This window comes from Odontesthes bonariensis, chromosome 22 (genome assembly GCF_027942865.1).
Source record: "Odontesthes bonariensis isolate fOdoBon6 chromosome 22, fOdoBon6.hap1, whole genome shotgun sequence".
Taxonomy (NCBI): domain Eukaryota; kingdom Metazoa; phylum Chordata; class Actinopteri; order Atheriniformes; family Atherinopsidae; genus Odontesthes; species Odontesthes bonariensis.
Window position 1 is genome coordinate 12,799,866 of NC_134527.1, and position 22,253 is coordinate 12,822,118.

Sequence of the window (22,253 nt, forward strand, 5' to 3'; positions counted from 1 at the left end):
TTCTTTAGAGCATCATATGTGTCCTGAGTAAACTCTAATCTCTACTATCTTGTGAGATTTAACCCTTAGAAGAGTTATTTGTAGACTTTGACAGACCTGTCAGCAGACTTGTTGGGTCAGCTAGAGTTTATAGACTAATTAGAGTGGAATCTGTTTGCCACTGTACCCTGTCATCCCATCACACAGAGGCCAAGTTCATTCAGGAGTAATTTAATTGCATACTTCATGCCCAAATTCTTCTTGCTCCAGTGGCTACATTGTACAGAGAGTACAAACTCTTTTTTTTATGACGTGATTTTGGGCACTCAGGGTAGAAGCATGGATTTCGGACAGGACATCCTATTCTAGATTGCAAGTCATTTGATTCATACTTTGAACAGAACAAGAAAGACTCGCGGCCGAGAGGGCTCGTAGCACTGTGATCATTCCCATCCCAAACACATTTAAAGCACTGTTGAGACAATAACCACCCAAAAACACATCCACTATACCATAAAAATTTGCATAAGTTGTTTTATTCATAGTTATTGTCCTTTTTATATTTCTCATGTCACTGTTTTTTTTCTGTTTTTTTTTCTTTTGTTGAAGTGGACATCCTGTAAAGTCAAGCCTGAAGCCCTTGGCTGAGTTGATCTCTGAACTGAAAAGAAAGGGTAAGAGGAGGAGAGGAGAGGGATCCTCTTCCTCACTCTCTCTTTATCTCACCAACAGAATCCCAACTCAACCGTTATTTTCATTTGAACAAAGAGTGTACCTTACAGTATATTTACACATCATACTGACTGACTGTTTTACAATTTCCACTTAGATAATGCAAGGAAAGATTGAACTTTCAAGGTTTGTGTCTTTTTTTTTCTTTATATTCGCCTGAAGTCTTGTTCTCTTTTGATTCACCTTTTCCTCTCATGATAACTTAAAAGTGAGTTTTTTGTTGTCAGCACTGTGATCACCAATGTCATTGTAATCCTCTTCATTGTCATCATAACATTATTATAACTGTTATTATATATATATAGATATATATATATCTATATATATCTTTTTCAATAGATTCCTCTCTGACAACTGTACAATCGTACACAGTGTTTGACTTTTATATATATTTTTGGGAATATATTATTTAAAACCTAGGAAAAGTGAAACATAATTCCAAAGAAAATAATGTATTAGTATCCCAAAGTAACAAAATCATGCATGTTTTTTTAATGTATTTGTCCATAAAAACGAAACGAAAAAAAAATGAACAGATGGGATCTGATTTTATTTACAAACTGATCTTGGCACTGTTTTTGTTGTCTCTTGCTGGAAACTGGAATGATCGTAAATACTTTTTTACTCTGCAGCGTGTAACATACTCTTGGTATTATAAGTCAGTGACCTGCTATAAAGGGCAGGCTTGAGAGACATATTATTCTTTTTAAAGCACAAATAGATAAAAGTAAGAGGAAACAAACAACATCAGAGGGTCGACCAGGGGAAAGAACAGAAATAGTGTGTAAAAAAAAAAAAAAAACACGTTTCACTTTGACTTTAGACTGTGGCAGTTTCCTCTTGTAGGCAAAAAACCCTGTGACATCATGTCTACCGACTTTGTTTTTTTTTTTTCCCCAGAAACAGAGGCTCTCTCTGTCTTCGTCTCATCAGGTGCACTCAGAGTTTCCTATTGTTTGGGTGAAGATCCAAAAGAGAGCATTGATTCTGTCAAAAGTGCTTTTTGTAAAGCAGCATTAATTGACTCAGGCAAATAACATAAAGGAGACATGAGTAAAGAAAACTGCCAGTGCATACCTTCTAAGGTTTGACTGGCAGGTTGGGTTAGCTGTTTCAAATTTCCAGTGTCACCTTGTCAAACAAGACCTTGACTGTCGATCTGAAGATCTTGTGTGTGAGCAAACCATGAGGATGTGTGTTTTGACATGTTTTGTGTTTTGTGTGCGTTCGGGTGTCTCTGCATACTCATGTTCAGTGCAAACACATAGGGTAAAAATCCCATCTCGACCATGGCCCGTTGGCTCTGTTGTTTCAGTTGAATCTACAGTGTCGTCCACCCCTGACCATCCTACTACCTTATTTCCTTTCCAGTTCTCTGTTTCAGCTCTTCAAAGAGATAAACCATCAGGCAGCCTAAAATGCCTTTGCTTATCCAGCCTGACGGCGGGCCTACCGCTACCAAGCTGCCCGCTTTAACCCACCCCACCCACCCAAACCCCCTCCCCCATCGCCAACCAAGTGTCAGATCCTAGCATAGCCCAATGTACTTGAGATTGTTCTGGATGATCACGTCCGTGACGGCGTCGAACACAAACTGGATGTTGCTGGTATCGGTGGCACACGTGAAGTGCGAATAGATCTCCTTGGTCTCCTTGTTGCGGTTGAGGTCCTCAAACTGCCGTTGCACATAGACAGCTGCCTCCTCATAGGTGTTTTGACCTTTGTAGTCAGGGAAGCACACTGTCAGAGGAATGCGCTTTATCTTCTCAGCCAGCAAGTCCTTCTTGTTGAGGAAGAGGATGAGTGACGTGTTGGTGAACCAGTTGTTGTTGCAGATGGAGTCGAACAGACGCAAGCTCTCGGCCATGCGGCTCTGTGTGGGCACGGAAATAGAAAAGATAAAGACCATCAGAAAAATGATTTCACAGCTAAGAACAAATAAAAAAAATAGCTACTTTGAAGTACCTACCCAAATCAACACAGTTTATCACACTATCTAACCTTAGTAATGTAATAAGACATGACGTGATCTGCCATTAAGGTGAGAAAATTAGACGGAGAAGGTCCCGAAACAAATATTCAGGGTGATACTGAAGATAAGAGGCACGCGCCACAGATGTTCACTTGACTAACCAAAGGTATGACTTGTCTGTTGTGTCAACAGAGATTTGAGACTAAGACAGACGAAGACCTGTGTTTGAACTCTGCTGAAACAGCTAATTACATCTTAAACCACTGCTCGCTTTCTCGAAGTCCAGTGCTGTGAAACGATCGGTCACAGAAGGCGTGTTGCACTCTTGCAACTATTTCTGTTTATTACTGGAACAACTCACGCTGTGAAGATGAAAATTGGAGTGGATTGTGTGGAGACAAAAACTGTTGACAGACAGTTGGTGCACACTGAGGACAAGACTGCTGTAACCTCTTATAGTTTGTTATCACAGAAACATCCTTCTGCTGAGACTTACAACAGCTCTGAGATGGATAATGAAAGCAACATGGACTTTTTTCACTTGAAGCCTGGATCTATGATTAATTCAGATACCTAAAGTATGGTTTATTCTTTCATTTTTTAAGTGCATTATGACTCTCTGATTCGTCTATACATTTTAATACCAGTGGATAAATGCTTGTTGATTATCGTTTATTGCCATACAGCCTCCTTATTTTCTTATGTTTCCTCTTTAGTTCGGTCCACAACTTTATAATGAAAAAAACTAATGCCTGTCGGGTCTGCACACAAATTGATCATCAACAAAAGATTGATAACCTGAATAAGAACATTGATGGTTATTGATCCGGTGTCCACAACCCACCCAGCAACTCGTTTGAGTTTACATGCAAGATCATTAATAAATTCTTACTATTATACACACACATATATATGTATATATATATATATATATATATATATATATATATATATATATATATATATATATATATGTATATATTACTATATTATTAATGCTAAATAATCTTTTCAAACGAGTCTATTATTTTACATCTAACTTGGAGAATGTTATTCTTGAAGTGGAAAAAACCTGTGATCATCTGTGTGTGTGTGTGTGTGTGTGTGTGTGTGTGTGTGTATGCATGCCCCTTTGAGTCTCCTTACAGTCGGCGCTCATGTGATGTTGAATGTATAAGAGAAAACAAAGAAAAAGAGAGTTGATCTGTTCGTGGCAGCTGCTGGCATGTGGCGAGTGGCCAGTAGCTTGTGACTGGGAGGTTGTCAGATGGAGGACTCCTGTTTAAAAGGTTACAGAAACAGCATGATGCTCTGAGCAAATCACAAGATCTGCACAGCATGAAAAAGGAAAAAAAAAAAATTTAAAAGATACAGAGGGGAATGGCTTAGGATTAGGCAATCACTTGGCAGATTCAAAGCAAACCATGCTTATTCAGTGGTGTAAATGCGGTCATTTTGGAGAATGATGAAAAAAGTTTTGACACAGCGGGGGAGCATGCAGCCCTTTGATACCACAAAAACATGCTCTGAAAGCAGCTGATAATAATATAATGAATTCTTAAAAGTTCAAATGTTTCAACCAAGAAATAGTGCTTCAGCACCCATTAATTACAAAAATCCTGGTCAGGTTTTAGCAGAAGAGTTTTCCAAAGTTGAGTTCAAAGTAGTCCAACACACACTGAAGAAATAAAATGATGTCTGTACATGCCGTACAAATTTCAGGCATGTGTGGTTCCATTCAACATCATCGGCAAAATAGCGTCTGTAGAATCAGTTCCATGTTGATGTATTAAAATGGCTCTTTCTTTCATCCCTACGTATTGCTTCCTGTTCTGTTCTGTCACATGATGAAACACCAGCTCTCCATTCTCTATTGGCGTATATCCCCACAAGTAAAGACTAAATATTGTATACAACACAAAAACCTGTCAGCCTTTCTGACCTCACTCCTCCTCTTTCCGGGGTGTCAAAACAAGAGTGCAGCTGCTTTGAGAGTCGAGTAGGACACAGACTGCTGAGCCCAGGGAGTCTCTAGTCTCTTCAGCTGGCCACTTGAACACTTGTACAGTAAGATTTCTTAATGGGGAGTGGAAGGGTGGGGGCTAGGGGGAGGCACCCAGGAGCGCTAAAGCATGCAAGACCCCCTTCCTTCGTTTCAGACACCCACTGATACATAGATATGCTCACACACACACACACACACATACTGTCTTACCCCCTCACCTCCTTCTGTCAGAGCTCTCAAGAGAGACACAAGCTTTAATTAAGCTTAAGTATTAATGAGGAGGTTCATCACAGTGCCATTACTTTGTTTCCATACATACAAGTCCTTTAAGTTTGCAGCCACATGTGCGTTATTCATTACAGTTCATTTTAAATGTTTCTACCTTACAAGAATAGTGTTTTTTCTTTCATTTATCTGCTCTTTTTCGTTTGCTTTAGAACTGCGTTATTCTATTTAGATAAGCTAGTAGTGCTGGGTGGTATACCGGTTCACACCGAATACCGGTTTATGATTTCGTTATGATATGAATTTTTAATATACCGCCATACCGGTGTATTTGATTACACAACGGGGGGAACGCTGCGTCGCGCGACAGTAGCCCCTTTCACACTGCGACCCGCTATCTTAGCGGGTCCAAATTGCACCTTCGACCCGCGTCGAGCAATGTGAACGCTTGGCGTGTCAGGGTGACCCGTGTCGCCTGAAGCCGAGTTCAGGGGCCGTTGCCTAGTGGCAGAGCGTCACACGAAACACAGAAAATGCTGGGCGTGTACAATGACGTAGGCACAAGCCATGCGTCGGAGGTAGGGTGAAATACACCTGTCTGCATCAAATTTTTTCAAACAAACGATGGCGGGACACCTTGAGAAATCATTTTTGCAATGCAGTTCATGGAAATGTTACTTTACGGTGCGTCTTGCTGCGTGGGAAACCGCGCTCTCCCATCTTTCTCGCCAGCCCTTCCAGCAGAGGTCCATCTTTCACCGTCCCCGAAATGTGGCGGTAAATAACGTCCTCTGCTCGGGGGCTGAGGAGCTCGCGGACCTCCTTGTCTCACCAGTTGGCCATATTAAAAAATGTCTCCAACTTGATGTAGGCTAAAACAGAGTAAAACTTGTCCTCACCTGTCGCTGTTGTTCTGAATCAGTTGTCCATTCTGTCTTTTAAACTCCTCACGTCACGCCCACGTCCGACCCGCGTCGATTGTGTTCACATCAAACTCGGCTCGGCAAAAAGACTAGGGTCCGACGCAGGTCGAAAGGCGAGTCGAGTTGACGCGGCAGCCCGGGTCGGCAGTGTGAACACAACAGCGGACACGCTAAATTCGCGAATTAAACGCGGGTTATTCGGCAGTGTGAAAGGGGCTAGTGTTTGAGACGGGACCCTTTTCAGTGTTGCGCTTCTAAACACGCATGTTTACTGTCTATGGGTGCGAGGTGGTAATAAGCACTTGCGTTACGCGAAGGTGAAGGTGGATAGGATAGACATGGAAAGTTCCCAAATCGAAGCTGCAGAACTAGTAGAACATGCTGACACAGAAGAACTTGTGCCAAAAAAGGAGCCGTGTCTGTAGTTTGGAAGTTTTTTGGTTTCGAAAAATCCGATGTCGACCAAACAACCATTTTATGCAAGTGTTGTCGGGCTACAGTTGTCGCTGGAGGTGGCAACACGAGCAATTTGCTCCATCACCTTAGTCGTAAGCATTTCTTAGAATATCAAGAATGCATGAAGTTAAGGTCAGCACCTGCCACATCAGCAGGTAACACGGGGAAAGCAAAAGAAAAGTCGAGCCAAATGTCTCTTCAAGACGCGTATGCAAAAATATAATTAAGTTGCACTACTTTTTTGTATTGATTTTCATAAAAGATGTTTGAAATTTGCACAGTAAAAGTTCTGTATTTTGACTGCAATTGTGTTTGCATTCCGATTCCTCACTTCATTAGAATCATGAGTAGCACTTCTTTGTAAACAGCATCATTTTGTGGGGCGTTATTCTATGATGGTAAAATAGACCATCCTAAGTTAATCTACTGCAGTAATTCTGTTCTCAATCTGTAGAAAATGCTGTGAACACCTAATTATGCATGAAAAAAAATACCGTGATACCGTGAAAAAATACTGTGATACGTATTTTTGGTCATACCGCCCAGCACTATAAGCTAGTCTTCTGTAGTTCAAATGGGCTTTAATTTAATTTGTAATCCGTGAGAGTAAAGTTCCACTGTAAAACAAGACTATGTGAGAATAATGAGACATTAGCAAAGCGCTGGCGGTTTTTTGCATTATCTCGCTTACAGACTAACAAACTGTACTGCGATTGCTTTGTAACGATGGGTGAGATAACAACTGAGGAAATGTGTTCTATGCAGCTGTTGTGTAGTAAAGACTTTAGACTGACACCATGATGAAATATTTCAAATGCTTTTAAGAAATTCTGACTCAAACTCTGCGAATTTGAAACTGTCTCATTAGGTTTTCCTTTGCACTAAACCATTTTGCAATTTTGCAAAGGCCCATGATAGCATTGCATTTGATTATCCATTTTTGCCAGTTCGGAGGCTGCGGCTGAGAATATTCCTGAATCCTTGTCAGACACAGCTCTGAAACAAATCTGATGACTCTATGAATTAAAGTAAATGACACTGAAAAAAAGTTGCTTTACATTCAGGTCTCCTTACAGATAGTCTTCACCTGCGGCTTGAACGGAAAAGCACATACGACAGTTTTTCTAATACATAAAAACATGAAACCTTTCTGGTAAGTTTCCGGCATGCTTTCATGTGGCATGTGATTTTTTTTGTTATTGATCAAATAAGTCAAACATTAGATGTAGAGCCAGTGCAGTCAGGGCTGATGTTTGCCAAACAGAAGCTTCAACAATTCGTTTCATTTTTACCATTTTTACCCTGAATTCTCTGCAGTTGTTCAGTTTCAACTGTTGCATATAAACCTGCACAAAATATGCCTAAGAACACACCCATAAGCACTTACACAGGCACGCAATGCACATGCACATGCACATGCAACCACACCCCCCCACCCCCCCATTTTTTTTCCCTTTCTCATCCTCCCCTCCCTAGTCACAGCCCACTGTCAACAGCACAGGATTAGGAGCATTTGACTGGCCTGTTGCTAAGCAACAGTAACCATGGCAACCGATTCATTATGAAGACAGGGATGGGACAGGGAAAATGCATCAGGGAATGGGTTGATGGGTAAATGCAGTGCAATTATTATGGTGTATTTTCTGTCTTGAGTGAGTTTGTGCTTTGGAACTGAACCGGTGTTGTCCCAATTGGATGTTTTGTTGTCTGCTAGTGCGTCTTTGAAGACTGAAATGATTCAAATGATCACAAGCAAAACAAAAAGGGGCACCGTTTGGAAAGGACACTTTTTTTCTCTTCAAAGCAGCTGATCTTTTTTATAAATCTACACATGCTGTTGCTCTGCCAGGGCTCCTCATACTTACATGTGTGCATCAAAATCGACAAATCTCTTAAAAAGACTAAATACCTTTTTCAATCCACACCGAGCTTTTTCATCTTTTGCTGCACCATCCAACTTGAATGAAAATTAATTATGTTGTTTGCTTTTTGATGAGATAAAACTTGATTAAACTTTTTTCACACATATTTATTTAAAAACATTTGGGTTCACAGGCTGCTACATTTTAAACTTAAACCAAAAGATAAAATAAGTAAGAACAGCCCTTAAGTGCAAATTGATGAGTCACTTCTGATCTGGAAACTTGAATCTGTGATTTTGTTGTGGATTATTTCACTGCAAATTTTTCATGGACTAACGTAGTGTCAGTGCTGGGTTTAATATTAATGATCTGATATCAGCATTTTCACTGAGTTGAAGGTGGGATCTTACTAATGCAAGTGTTGCAATTAGTTATATATCTCCAAAGAAAAAATTCTTGCAAATGTGCCATTATGTATCAAACAATGTACTCTGCAAGAACTTAACGGCAAATGTAATCAACCATTTCTGTAGTTTTCCATCATTATAGTTTTAAACTACAACATGTGACTTAGGTCATGCCCTCACAGAGCCTCCTAATGTACTCAAAACTGTTAAATCTAGTTTGTGAATGTAATAACTAAATTTATGACAACCCTTGTTTTCAGCCTGGTACTTTTTAAGGTTCCGGTTATTTTGTCAATGTTAAGTTTCAGATTCTTTTGCTAAAGGTTAAATCAAGATTGCAATCGTGTCTTTGTTCCCTATCTAAAAAAATGTCTTTATTGGTCAGGCCAGCTAGAACTGTTGGAAAATGTATGTCATTTTCTTAGAAACATGACTCAGTCAGCTCAAGATTCAGTTTCAATGCTGTAGATGATTATCATCAAAGTGTTATACTTTACAATAGATCTGCTGATACATAATGCTGCACTCTTTTTTAAGGTTACAGCTTGATGGCCTGCACTAAACGGACATATTTTCTATCCAAGTGTTGACATAAAGTCACAGTTATATCTATCAGGAGACCATTGGTAGAAGGATGAAATTGATTACATAAGATATAAATAGCTATTTGCCTACATTCTACAAAAAATAATAATTCAACTAGAGACCTATTGCTATTAACATATTGACAATCATATTTGCTGGATTTTGCCTAATTTGCCCTTGTGATCATCAAAGTGTGTCTCTCTCAAACTCAAACTTGTCTCTTTTAAGCCAAAGAAATCTGGAAAAATTACATTCTGAGTAACATGAGGTAATATTGAAAGTATTGCTTCTTATCCTTTTGAGAAATGCACATAGCAGTAGTTCCTAAACTGAGAAGTAGGCCACTCTGGTGGTGCCATAGAGACACTTCAAAGGGTGTGTTGATGACCAGGGAAAAATTACGAGGTGAAAATAACTTGAATGAATGTAATTTGTTTAGAAAATATCAGATTTTGCATCAAGATTTTGTTGATGCTCTTCAGCTTTGATCCTTTTATATTTATTCCTTTCCCTATCACTGTTGATGACCAGTAAGAACTGGTGGTAAGGCGTGACATTTTCCTTGCTTAAAAAAAAAGGCTAAAAACCACTGGCACAGAGAAACGAGTAGGTGTTCATGACAGAGTTATTCAGCGAAATGATCTTATTGGTAAGAAACTGGCTGTCTCACAGCAACGTGCAAAGACCAATCCATCTGACTGTGTGCTGATGTATGTTTGTCATAGTTTGAGTACAGCCTCAAAGGATTCACATGACTGAGCGTTGGCACGATATTTGCTTTGATAATCTCGCACCACAGTCACAATCAATGAATGTGGCTAACGAGCTAGCTCTCCATACTGGCCATGAAAGAGTCATCTTGGAAAAAAAAATGAGCATCAACATTAATTAGATCTGTGATACTTCTCCCTCAAAAACAACAAGTAGTATCAGGATGTTTGACTACAATCTATCATTGAGCGAAAGAAAACCCCTGTGAATTCCTGATCATGACAAATAGCCCGGTGGTAACATTAAAGCTGCAGTCTGCAACTCTTTTTCAAGCATAATGCCTGGAACTGTCCGGGGATTCTGAAAGTAGTACATTAAATACCCCAATACAAAAAAAAATGAGTTCTCTAGGTCCCCTATATGTCCCGCTAGGTCCCTCCAAAGCCAGCAGGTTTGTTTACAAAATTGCAGACCGGACCGGTAAAAGGTAACCAATCAGGTTACGAGCTGGGCTCTGCTGCCTGTCAATCACCGATTGTGCACGCGCGATACAAGGTAGGCTCATCCCCACGCTTATTTATCTAGACTATTGAACTTCATTACGGGCTAGTCTACTTACTGTGTCTTCCATGATCGCAAATGACAGGTGAGTTGATGAATGAGGAGTTGTGTACGCGAATCTGGCGTGCACGTAGACCTGCACGAGGTCTCGTGTGTTTTGATGGGGCGGGACAGGAAGTTGAATAACTTTTTATTTTTCGGTTAAAAAATAAGCATTTCTTGCATTTTGCGACTACGGAGGTCACCGTTTTCAACTTCAAGCGTTCTGATAGATCATGTAAACCCTTAAAATGCCAAAAATTAGGACTTTACGTATGACAACAACAAATCCTGCAGACTGCAGCTTTAAAGAGCAGATGTACAGTAAAATGCGCCCCAATCTAAAATGCCCTATATACTCAATGCTAATGCGGTTAATGGGGACACAAAGGCAGACTATTTGTGGAAGGGTGTCACCTGAATCACATAAGGCTGCATGTCACAGTCTGGCCACTGAAAATAGGAATAATTAGCAGTGCAGTGCACATTTCTACAGCCGAACCCCAACTGAGAAAAATCCTGTTTCTGTTCAAAATGATTTGTAGCCTATTTTCTTTTGTGTTAAACTGAATAAACGTATAAATATAGTAGTCAACCAAACCACAAAGCATTATTGACAGAAATTGCAGACATTTCTAAAGCTAATGGCTACATGACACGTAACTTTTGCTTCTTTTCTTCTATACACTATAGGGGGTTCTTTGTGGTACTTTGGAGCCGTTGCTTTCTTTTCCTCTCCTATCTTTGAACACTAAAAGTTTTTGGGGTTTTTTTCTCACACCAGTGAACTCCCATTGCTACAAAGTGCCTGCACAATCTGCTAATTCTCACAGGTACAACCTCACACTTTATTATGTGAACTCAATTAACACCATACTGCATTTTCTCCTCAGACTTTATTTTTAACCTATAAAACTAATTGATTTCATGTTCCAACCTGGCACAGTGTACATCCTGCTTTAAACGTGCAGCCTGCAAATTATCAGGCCAGTTCAGTTACAGCGGTGACAAAGTTTCCCTGCTTTCGCTATTTCTGGAGTTGACTGGAGGACATAAAGGTGAGCTTGCATTCTGGAACGCTCTTGGAAGAAATTGTGATCATGCCATTAAAGAAAGGGGGAAATGACCCCTCACTGCTGCGACTAGTCAAAAAATGCTGTTGTTGATCTTTTATTATCTCAGAGGCAGTTAAACAAGCAATAACTGCCCAACTATTCCAAAACACTCAGATAAAGAAATGGTTATGCTATGGATAAGAAATCATTCAAATTCCACAACCACGAAGAGGAGATAGCAAAGACCAGCCACTGTTATCTACACAGATTTACAAGATATGTCATTGCTTACATAAATTCATTAACTATTTACATTTTTTTTTTTAAGTCAGTCTGGTAAAACTGCCATCTAAAGAACTTTGCATAAGGACCATGAATGCAGATAAAGTTTACAACTTATTGAACAAAACTGAACCAACTCAGTGGATTGTGCAAGTAGTTTGTCCAGTGCTATTTTATTTAGGATGTGCATGGAGTTGTTCTAGATACACTGAGAGGCAAGGGGAAGAATAAGTAATCTGCAAAGAAAGAATTAGCTAGCATTAATAGTTCTCCGGTGTTACAACGGTTGCCTTTTCTTCGAGACAATGACACACGTGTGTTTTGCCAGTCAAACGTTCTTGATTAAACACAGCAACAGCTGTTGACAACAACGCGGTTGTTCATTGTAGAACAAACCACAGTGCTGTTTGTGTGAAGTTTGGGAAAACTCTGCTCCAAGTGGCCGCATGACAAACCTGTTCCAGCACCACGGATAAAAGCACACAGTTGGATCAATGTGTATCCCATCAAGATTTCATTGATGGCTCCCACCCCGGCCCCAGAACCACAGCTACTATTGGCTGCCTCATCTTCTATTGTCACCATGTTTGACATGGCAGGATATTTTACGCTGGGAAATACCCTTGCTGTTTTGTCACTATTGCACAATTCTCTTTGTGTTATCCTCTAAAATGCAACCTTTACAATATGTAAAAAGAGCTTCATAGATGTGCTTTTCTTTGCTCTTACACATACAGCCCAACATTCTGAAGAAGTATAGTTTTATTTATTCATTTGCTTATTTAGTGCCAAGTTTTCTCTTTAATTTTATGCCTTAACAAAAAAAAATAATAATGATAACATCCTTGTGTGAAACTGTGAAACATCTGTAACACTGCTCCTACAACAGGAAAATAAAAATTGACTAAATGCGGAGTCGTACGTGGCGTTAAGAATATCTACCAAAAGAAGAAATAAGTATTGTTTTTCTGGCTGTCTAACCTTCACATTAGACTTTTCTGTGACAGCAAAGATCATTCAGATCTTACGCATTGTTTCAGGTGGACAATTGATTTTTTTATTAATGAATTAACACTCTTCACATTTGTTCCCCACAGACAGCCTCCATTAGACGGTTGGTTGTCAGTCTGTAAAAACATCTATTGGTTACGGTTTGGATGATCCTAACTTAAACATACGCTATTTCATTTGGGACAAGTAGAGCATGTGCATTTAATCTACACACTCAAAGGTCCAGTTTGTAGAAGAGGTCACATCTATCTCAAGAGATCTGGCTTAAATTGCATAATACCCAGGGGTAAGGACTATTAAGTAGCATGAGTCCCTTTTAATTGCTCAAAATGTTCGTCAGTGGAAGTAATTACTAATTGTGAGATGTAAAATTCAACAATCTACCTCTTTATATAGACAATGACTGCTTTAACTGAAATTAAACATTTAAAAAAAACAGCAAATTCCAAAGATGATTGGGAAGGTTATCCCAAACTAATTCAAACATCCAAAAATAACACAATTACAAAAATGTTAGGGCAGATGGTATGTCTGTGCTATGAACAGGAGAACAATCCTTTTATGTCTCTGTCTTTCTGTGTGACCACAGCAGGTTTGTTTGTGTTGCAGAAGGGGATCTACACAGAGGAAATGACACAGCAGAACAGACTCGTGCTCTATCTGCTTCTCAGAACTCTTAAATCATTCGTTCCAAATGTTACTTGTTTGGTGCTTTCAGACCTCTATTCAAACTGTACTTACAATCTGAAAACCAAAGAAACCCTTTTCGGGTTCCTTGTGGTTCAGTCATTCATTTTAAATAAGCGCATTAACTTAAATGCTACTAATAGGTAATTGGTATCCACTGCAGTAAGTCAGATGAATAATATATGTCCACCATAAGTGATGTACAGTATTCTCAAAGCTTAAACACACAGAAGTAAATGCTGCATCTCTTCACATGACAGACATTAGGCTTAACTCGAGAGACTACAGCGCTTTCTTACCGTCTGGTTGTCCTCGTAGAGTTTGAGGTCATAGCCACTTAACTCAACACAGAAAATGATTGCAGTCACGCCCTCGAAACAGTGAATCCACTTCTTTCTCTCTGAACGCTGTCCCCCCACATCCACCATCTTGAAGGTGAGCTCCTTGAAGGTGAACTTGTTCTCCACAATGCCTGTGGTCATGTCGCGGGAGCGTAAGATGTCCTCCACCGTGGGGATGAACTCGGTTGCAGAGATGCGATCCAAGTCATTCAGGTAGTAGGCAGTGTTGTCCTCTAAGTGGTATTCATTGGATCGTTGAAAGCATTCCTGGACCCCTGAGTCTGCCCACAGGCGCTTCATTACCCCTTGCAGCTCTAGAGTGATCTCCCCTTTGCTCTCAGCTGGCCCTGTGAGGGCGAACAGCTGCACGGCATCGTAGGCGCGGTCAGGATTGTGAAAGTCAATCTTAAGGGTGGTGAGGGCACGGATGATGCGCGTGAGAGAGTCGATGGCATTGTATAGGATGAGGGGCTTGTACTCCTTGCAGGCATCCAGGTTGAAGCCTCCACTATGGATGATTTTCATCTGTTTGACAATGGTGCTTTTGCCAGAGTTGCTGGTGCCAAGCAGCAACAACTTGATCTCACGCCGCTGCCGCTGACTCTCTGAGCGCAGGTGGCGGTCGATCCGCCGTGAGCGCCGTGCTGCCTCCTTCTCCTCCGAGCTCTGACGGCATCCCATGGTCCTCCACCACGTGGTTAGCACAAAGGAACTCGTGCTGCTGCTTGATGGGAAAGCAAATTATAAATGAAGTGGTGAGTGAAAAGGGGCTGCTGGAAGAGTTGGAGAGGGTTTTTGTGACTGCGAGCTGGCAGTGGAAGAGGCTGACAAAACTTCACAACAGACCACTTTAACACTAGATAGGAAAGCTACCACACAGAAAAGTGATTCAAGAGTATTTCTTTCTTTTTTTTCAAGGGCAGTCTGTGAGTTCTGTGTGGGCAGAACCCAGACTTGTGGGATGCCCACACAGTGCCTGGCAGTGAGGTTGGACTGCCTGCTGAAGCCAATGGAGCTGGGGTTCATAGCAGGGGCTGCCCCTGAGGAAAAGCTCTGGTGGAAGGCTTGAGAAAGTTCAGTGTTTGTCAGCAGAAAAAGTGTTTGGGCTTGATGCGTGCAAATAGCAAATCCCATTCACTCTCCTCCCACATGGCTCTTGTGGTGTGCTGCCCTTGTTTGGTTTCTGCAACTATCCACCTTAGTTTGATATTTGGCCCGTTTTGCTTGATCCTCCAGATAAAATCTTTTCTGCTTCTTCTCTTGTGAGTTATTTCCCCGACAACCGGAGGCCTGCCAACACATGAGAGAGAGAAAGGGGCATGAGGAATAGGTTTAAAACAAATATAATACAAATATTAGAATTTGCAAAAGAAAGATTGATACAATTTTGTATGTCTGTACATTGAATATGGAACTCATTTAGCCTATTTAACTACATAGGCTGGAAGCAACTCCTAACATCTAGCAACCAACCAAGAAGGGCAGCGTAACTATGTGTTTTCAGAACGGATTCTGTAGGCGTGCTCTCTGAAAGGCTGATAATACCGGGCTCTTCTCTCACCTCCAAACTGCAGGGCAGTCACAGTGTGAATATCACACTTAATTTTCAGAAAATACTGCAAATGGTTGACACTAAGACCTTGTATGTGACATTAAAAAGATGGGGGCAGTGGACCAGTCGGCATGCAGCTCAGAAAAACCATAAATCCCAATTTAATTTAACAACCTGGTTCTATAATCGAGAGCACAGACATACTCGGTGGACGGGCCTCGCATATGATCATTTTTGCACCTTCACGGATTAAACAAAGACGATAGGATGTGTCAGTTAAGCCCTTTTCAGAAATGAGATGCATAACACTAATGGTTTCATCAATCTATAAAACCATTCAGACATAGGTCATATTCACATTAAAGTAAATACGTGCCTACAAAGATGACAGCGAGAGACCCAGTGCATATGAAATAATTGCCATTTTTGCTACATTAGACAGAACTTACAGAGTCTAAGTTTAAGTTATATTGCACTTACAAATCATATCATCATGCCAAGTGTGCAGTGGATGTGTCACAGCCTGCTCACACGAAAAGGCATTGGTATTACATGCCACATCATGTTGTGTGTAATGTTTTCATGTCAATGAGAGAGGCTGAAAATATCACTTTTCTACATGTTTAAGCTTAACGAACAGTTGGTGTTTTGAAGAACTGCAGTTGGCATCTTACTTGTGAGATTTGATACCTATAGTTGTAGGAAAGCCTTATCCTAATCATCCGGGAGCATGGTCTCGACTGTCATTTATTGTTTTTTGGCTATTCATTTGGCTCTGGCATTGTTAAAGACAGAACAAAAAGAAAACCCTGCACAGTGACATTGAAACGTGTCAAAAACATTCCACCTTTAATGATGTCGAAAACCTGGCTTAGATAGACAGATTGTGTGTGTAAATAAATGAGTTATAATACTGTATGATGTTTAAAACTTAAATGCGTGGATATTTACAGTTCACTCAGTATTGTCACCTAATTATTAGTGGTTACATGACCTTTGAAACAAACCACAGCATAGAAACAGTGCTCTCAAGCACTTAGATACTAGTTATCTAAAGCCTGCCTATGGGTCTGACAAAGTGAGGCCAAAACTTGTGTTTGAAACCTGCACTTGTGAACTTCCAGTTCCACTTTTGAGTGAATGAGTGCATTCACTCAGCGGTCACGTCACAATATCAGATTTTCACTTGACAACCGATCGTGAATTAATTGTGATAATAATGCCATCAGTCAAAGTCATCTTTAACTTTGTTTACTGTTTATGTTATCTCTTTTGGTAGATTAATTACTCCAAAAATTTTAGTGTAGGGAGGTGAGGAGAGTGTGTAACCAGTATAAGTAAAAAAATGTTCTGAAGTTCCGCATTCAAAAATTCCCCCACTATTCAAGGAAGTACACGGTGTGCTATGAAGGTGTTCTTGTGAAAACATCCAAAATGAGAAAATACTCCCATACTTCTCAGTTACTCTTATATCTTCAACGAAGATTTTTCTTGTCTCACGACTGTATGGGTTTGTTCTGGTTCTCAGTCTATCCACCTAATGATTCTCATGCCATCAAGCTATGCGTTTAATCTTTGTGCAAGGCAAAGCTAATTGCCTCCCCGCTGGGGTTTTACTCAACAGTATGATGATGACATTGATCGTCTCACTTCTCTTATAAAGAAAACAAATAAATAGACCTGAAAAAAAAAAAATCCATCCAAACAGAACTTTAAGAAAAAGGAAGAAAAAAAACTTAATGTTATATCTGTCTTCAACTAACAGGAGGCAACTTTACAGTCACCTTTTGCCATGCCATCCATACTCTGTGCACTCTATCTCTACAGATTTCTTCTCTTGCACTCACACACCCTATCTCCCTCCATCTGCAGTCCTGTGTTGCTAAGAGTTAGTATAAACCAATCACATCTACCCATTATCACACAAACACAGAGCCTCATTATATGCACAATCAAGGTCAAGCATACAGTTAGAAACAGGCTTAATCAAGAGCAGAAATCTGCTGTTTGAGTATAAAATGATGCTGTACAAACAAAATAAATCTGTTACCTTGTAGTGTCTTACAAGCTAGCGCCTCTGTCTTTTTTGGACTGCCGTACTCTGCAGCAAAACCACATCAGCTCTAATGCGCATTTACTATCGCCGTGGAAAATAACAAGCTCAAGTCGGCAGGTACCGCTCATGCTTTCACATAGCTCTAAAGCTCCATCTCTCTGTTTAGCAACATGAAATTAAGAAAAAATAAAAATCAGTCTCCTTGTGTGTGATAAATGTGGAGCAGTGAAGTCCCGTGGGGATTCTGTGATAAATACAGGAGATGCACACTGAAAGAGCCTATATGCTGTTGGCTTAGTAACAAATGTGAAATCATTTTTCTGGTGGAACTATAGTCTGCATTTCTCATTTCTCAGAGTGTAGTGAGTGAGGTCCAACTTTCAAAAGACCGAGAGGACAAACAGAGCAGAACAAAGCCATAACAAAGCATCACAACACAAACAGAGTATGGAGCATTGTTTCATGGCTTCAGGCACCTGACTAACCTCTCAAAATGGCATAGCCAGCCAAACCGGTTAATGCACATCACTGAGTTTGAGAGCCTGTGAAACACATTAAAGCTGCGCATGTTATCGTTCCAGTTTTCTGTTTTCGTGGTCTGCAGGACACACGTTTCGCACTTTTTGAAGTTTTTGACATGCTTAAAAATTGCTGTGGATGTAGTCTTCCAGCAGAGCAAAGCCAGTATATATCATTCACACAATTAGTTGATATGAATTATTCTACTCGTTCAAATATTGTATAGACAAGAACAGGTGTAGCACAACTCAGCAGGATGAAATGCACGAATCTTTGACATTTAGAAGCCAAAACTAAACAAAAATAAGTTACGAAATTTGTGTCTTTGTAATAATTTCAATTGCATGCAAATTTCAAATAGCAGACAAACAAACAAACAAAAAGCATGGTATTTTTATGTCTGAATTACATAGTTACACTCTTAACGATCCTTAATATGCAGAGAAGAACCCCTGGGTTTGACTGATCTAACAAAAACTGCCTTTTTTAATTAAAGAAAGGCAGTTTCAGAATTTACAAAGAGATCTTGATTTTAGGGAAGATATGGAGACTGTGGGATGGCACTGGTTTTCTGCAGAAATAAAAAATAATGAAACACTGTGCAAGACTTTTCAGCCATTGGATGTTTATGTTCATAGCTATCAAGCAATATAATAATGAAGGCACCTTTTTATGGCTCAAATTCACTTTGCAGCGTAACAGCCACCCTAAACATTCAGCCAGGGTCTTACTGTGCCACAGAGATCTCAACGTTATGGAGTCAGAGTTAAATTATAAAGACAGAATATATTCTGACTGCAACAACCCACCCAAACAGTAATAATATATATTTTATTTATAAAGCACTATACGTCAATTTAATGACCTCAGAGTGCTACATTTTAAAACTAGCAAAAAAAACAAAACAAAAACAATGTACTTGGGTCTGTTTTATAGCACAAGGTTAATATAATTAAGCTTTTGTTGTTTATCTGTGTTTGCTCGTCATGGTCTGTAGTTTTTCGTAATGTTCTCTGTGTTAGGCTCTGATTAGTTCATGTAGGGATGTCTGTATTACATGTCCTGTAGTCGATTCCTCAGTCCGTCCTTTAAGTTGTCTCAGTTAGCTTTGCTTTCTGCTCTCACTGTACACCTGCATTCAGTTAGTTGTTTTTTGTTGCTCAGTGCTAGCAACCTTTTTGTCTCTGTTGGTGTATGTCTAATTTCAAGACCAGGTTTTGTTCAGTGTTTTTGGATTGTATGTTTTCCTGTTATTGCAGTGCCTTCAGTTTGTTTTAAAATAAAGTTTATTATCAGTGCTTATCTGCCTGGCTCCTTTTGCTGAGACTGGATTTGGGTCCTCTTCATCCACGCGCCACTTTGATATTACTGCTCTTTGTCCAGAGTAAACTGATAGTAAAAACTATTATTACATTTGGAAAAATCATGCTTTTTTTCTTTGTGCCTGAAACTACTGTACAGGGTTGTCCAGCACACCATCTTCCAGTAAAAGAGTGTCACTAGGAAATGGAGTGAGTGGTAGAGTGAGGGCGGGGTGATGAGAGAACGCAGAGCTGTGGGGGCCGTGCAAGGAGGTCAGCATCTCAATGCATCATGAGAGCTGAGGAAATTTGATAGCTAACATGAGCCCTGTAACTCTTTATCCTTTCCTTCACAGCTTCTTCTCCACATGGCCCATCAGCTCCCCCTGATCGCTCTCACAGGTGCTTACCCACTATCATTACTTTACCGTACAGCAATTAATTACAATCACACCCTCTAATAAAGGTGAGTACACTCTGCCACGTGTTTTTATTGTATAACCTACTCTACTTTTCACGCTGCTGTTTTTTAGTCTGCAGAAAAGCTATTAATATTAGGGTCAATCACATTAGATTGATGGGTGATTTTAATCTTTTGGAGACAAGACATGAAATTTATTACAGATTAAAGCCATTATTCCATGTCCACAGATGCCATGCTAGTTTGGACAATATGTCATTACACATTCGAACATTTGAGCACAGCCTAGCAGTGTGTATCTTTAAACAGCATAGACCTTTTATTAACACCTGAGAAGATGAGAAAACAAGTGTTTGGGTAGTTAAATATTAAGTGTCATTAAATAGGTATCACTGGGCAAATAGCGACAATTAACAAAGTGTAACCAAATGTATGAATAAACGTGTGTGCATGTGTGGGGAAATCAATTTTGGTGTGCTAGTGAAAACGTGATTCAAATTAAATTCAACCACTTATTACACAAGCAGAAAAATAGAATAGACACACTATGTAACGATTAAACTGCCAGATGTAAATAGATGGGTTTTTTTTTCTCTTTTTTTGTCTCAAAGGTGGATGAACAAAGGACATTTTACCTTTTTGTGAATGAAAAGCATGTTTTGAGATAGGTGACGGGCACATGTTAGTCATCTTGGAATGGTTTATGAATGAGGTGTGTCTGTGTGTCAGTGCCGTGGTCAACAGGCTTGCGTTTCAGAAAGGATCGGGTGAGGAGCTCCAGAGCCACCGACAGGCGGCAGGATGACTGCTGCGCTTCACAGCATCAGGCTGTCAACAATAACTGCTGTCTCTAGCAGGCGACCAGCAGGCAATCATATTTCCCATTTATCAACCACTTAACTAGTATCCATTTACATCAAAACTAACTATGGCAAGAAAATAGCCGATTCATCACAGCTAAGCAGGCCAAGGACGTTTAGGTAGCAACCAGGGCCTGGCACCCGCGTTGGGAAAGGAGCTGAAAAATATAGCCACTGTTACATTTTTTTGTAAGATCACACTGAGAAGCACGTGTACAGCCAGTTTAATCTGTTCTGAACATCTTGGTGCTGAGGGAATGTGAAAGGTTGATAACGGTAAAGAAATTCGTATCTATGCACTTCCTGGCTTAGGTCAACTGATCAGTGTCTTGTCGCCATCCCTCGCTTTTTTCATTTTTTGAAACGGCCGTTGAATTGAGTCAAAATCATTATTCTAAAATACACGGTATTCTATGTCAATTTTCATGATAAATGCTGGCGTTGTTTAAAGAGGCATTCAAGCGGCTAGAGTCCCTCGAGCAAACTAGCATACAGTAAATGCACATAGGAAATTAACAGCTCACATGCCTCATGATCAGCTGCACAGTGCTTATGCTCTCCCATCCAAGGGCAGATGTTTTACGCCGTTTCCAGCTTCTTACTAGGGCTACACCAGATGTCTGGCAAAGACGGGTTACTGAGAGACAAGGCTCTCTGGTCAGTGTCTCACTAGAATGTAGTAATGACTTTTACAATCATATCAGAAACCCCAGGGGTGAAACTGTGGCTAATCCCTCGGTCTGTACTGCTTTTGTGTCAAGATTAAGTTGCTCCAGAGTGAAACTGCAATCGAACCTTTTGGCTGCGTCGGATATCGGAGCTTTGTGTCATAAACGGCCATGTGTGGTTTTTCAACTCTGTGTTAGAAGTCAGAGTTGTATAAAAACTCCAAGTGTGTTTACTCCAAAAGTGTTTAGGAATTAGCACATGAGAGGAAGAAAGGCCTTGTGAGATTCTGGGGGCAGGAAGTTGTCCAGCCAAACGCCGAGAGCTTTTAAGCAAGACAAGACGCTCTGCAGGAGAGACGTTATTAATTTATGAGATGCCACAGAGGCGGTGAATAAGTGTTGTGTTAGTGAAAAAAATCTGGGATGATCAATAGACATGCCCACCTCTGCAATCATTGTCTTCAACAGCTTGTAGGACCTTCACAATTTCAAGGATACAGCAGTTTGATATGAACTGAAGTGTCAAATTTAGAGGGGAGTTACCAGCAGGTGATGTTTGAGCTGGTTAGAGCATAAAGAGGAACAGCTTTCAACAGATTTCTCTCCCAAATTATGGCATATATAACAGAATGTCTGGCAAACGAATGCTGAGGCCAACTAATCCTTCTCCAGATAAACATAATTGTTGGCAGCTTTTCTGCACAGTGCAGTAATTTGAAATGTGCCAAGGGAAAGGCAGGCGAGGTGCTAAAGGAAAAAAAGGCAGTTGCATGGTGATGAAATGGACAGTATTTTTCAAATGGAGTGAGATGGCTTTGCGCAACAACAATGGGTCTACAGAGTGTATAGGTGAAGGCCAGGGTGACATTCAGAGGCTTGTGGCGAGCATTTGAAGCTGTGTTGATGTTATTAAACCACAGCAGAGCATCAGCACTCTGCACGACGTCTGGAGAAATTTCAACTGATGTTAGTATTTCCCCTAAAAAGGAAAAATAATTTAAATTCTGATAATGTTGCCAGTTAAAACACTATCATCCATTACC

General features: G+C 40.2%; 1 protein-coding gene across 1 annotated transcript in view; it reads right to left on the reverse strand.

The window, feature by feature from the left end:
* Window positions 1-499: 499 nt before the first annotated feature.
* The window catches only part of gnaz (guanine nucleotide binding protein (G protein), alpha z polypeptide), a 28,924-nt gene continuing 7,170 nt past the window's right edge, over window positions 500-22,253 (reverse strand). The window contains exons 2-3 of the mRNA XM_075455238.1: window positions 13,792-15,123; window positions 500-2,584 (exon numbers count right to left, since the gene is read on the reverse strand). Coding sequence (XP_075311353.1) covers window positions 2,240-2,584; window positions 13,792-14,514 — 1,068 coding nt within the window. The 5' untranslated portion in view covers window positions 14,515-15,123 and the 3' untranslated portion in view covers window positions 500-2,239. The remainder of the gene's footprint in view (window positions 2,585-13,791; window positions 15,124-22,253) is intronic.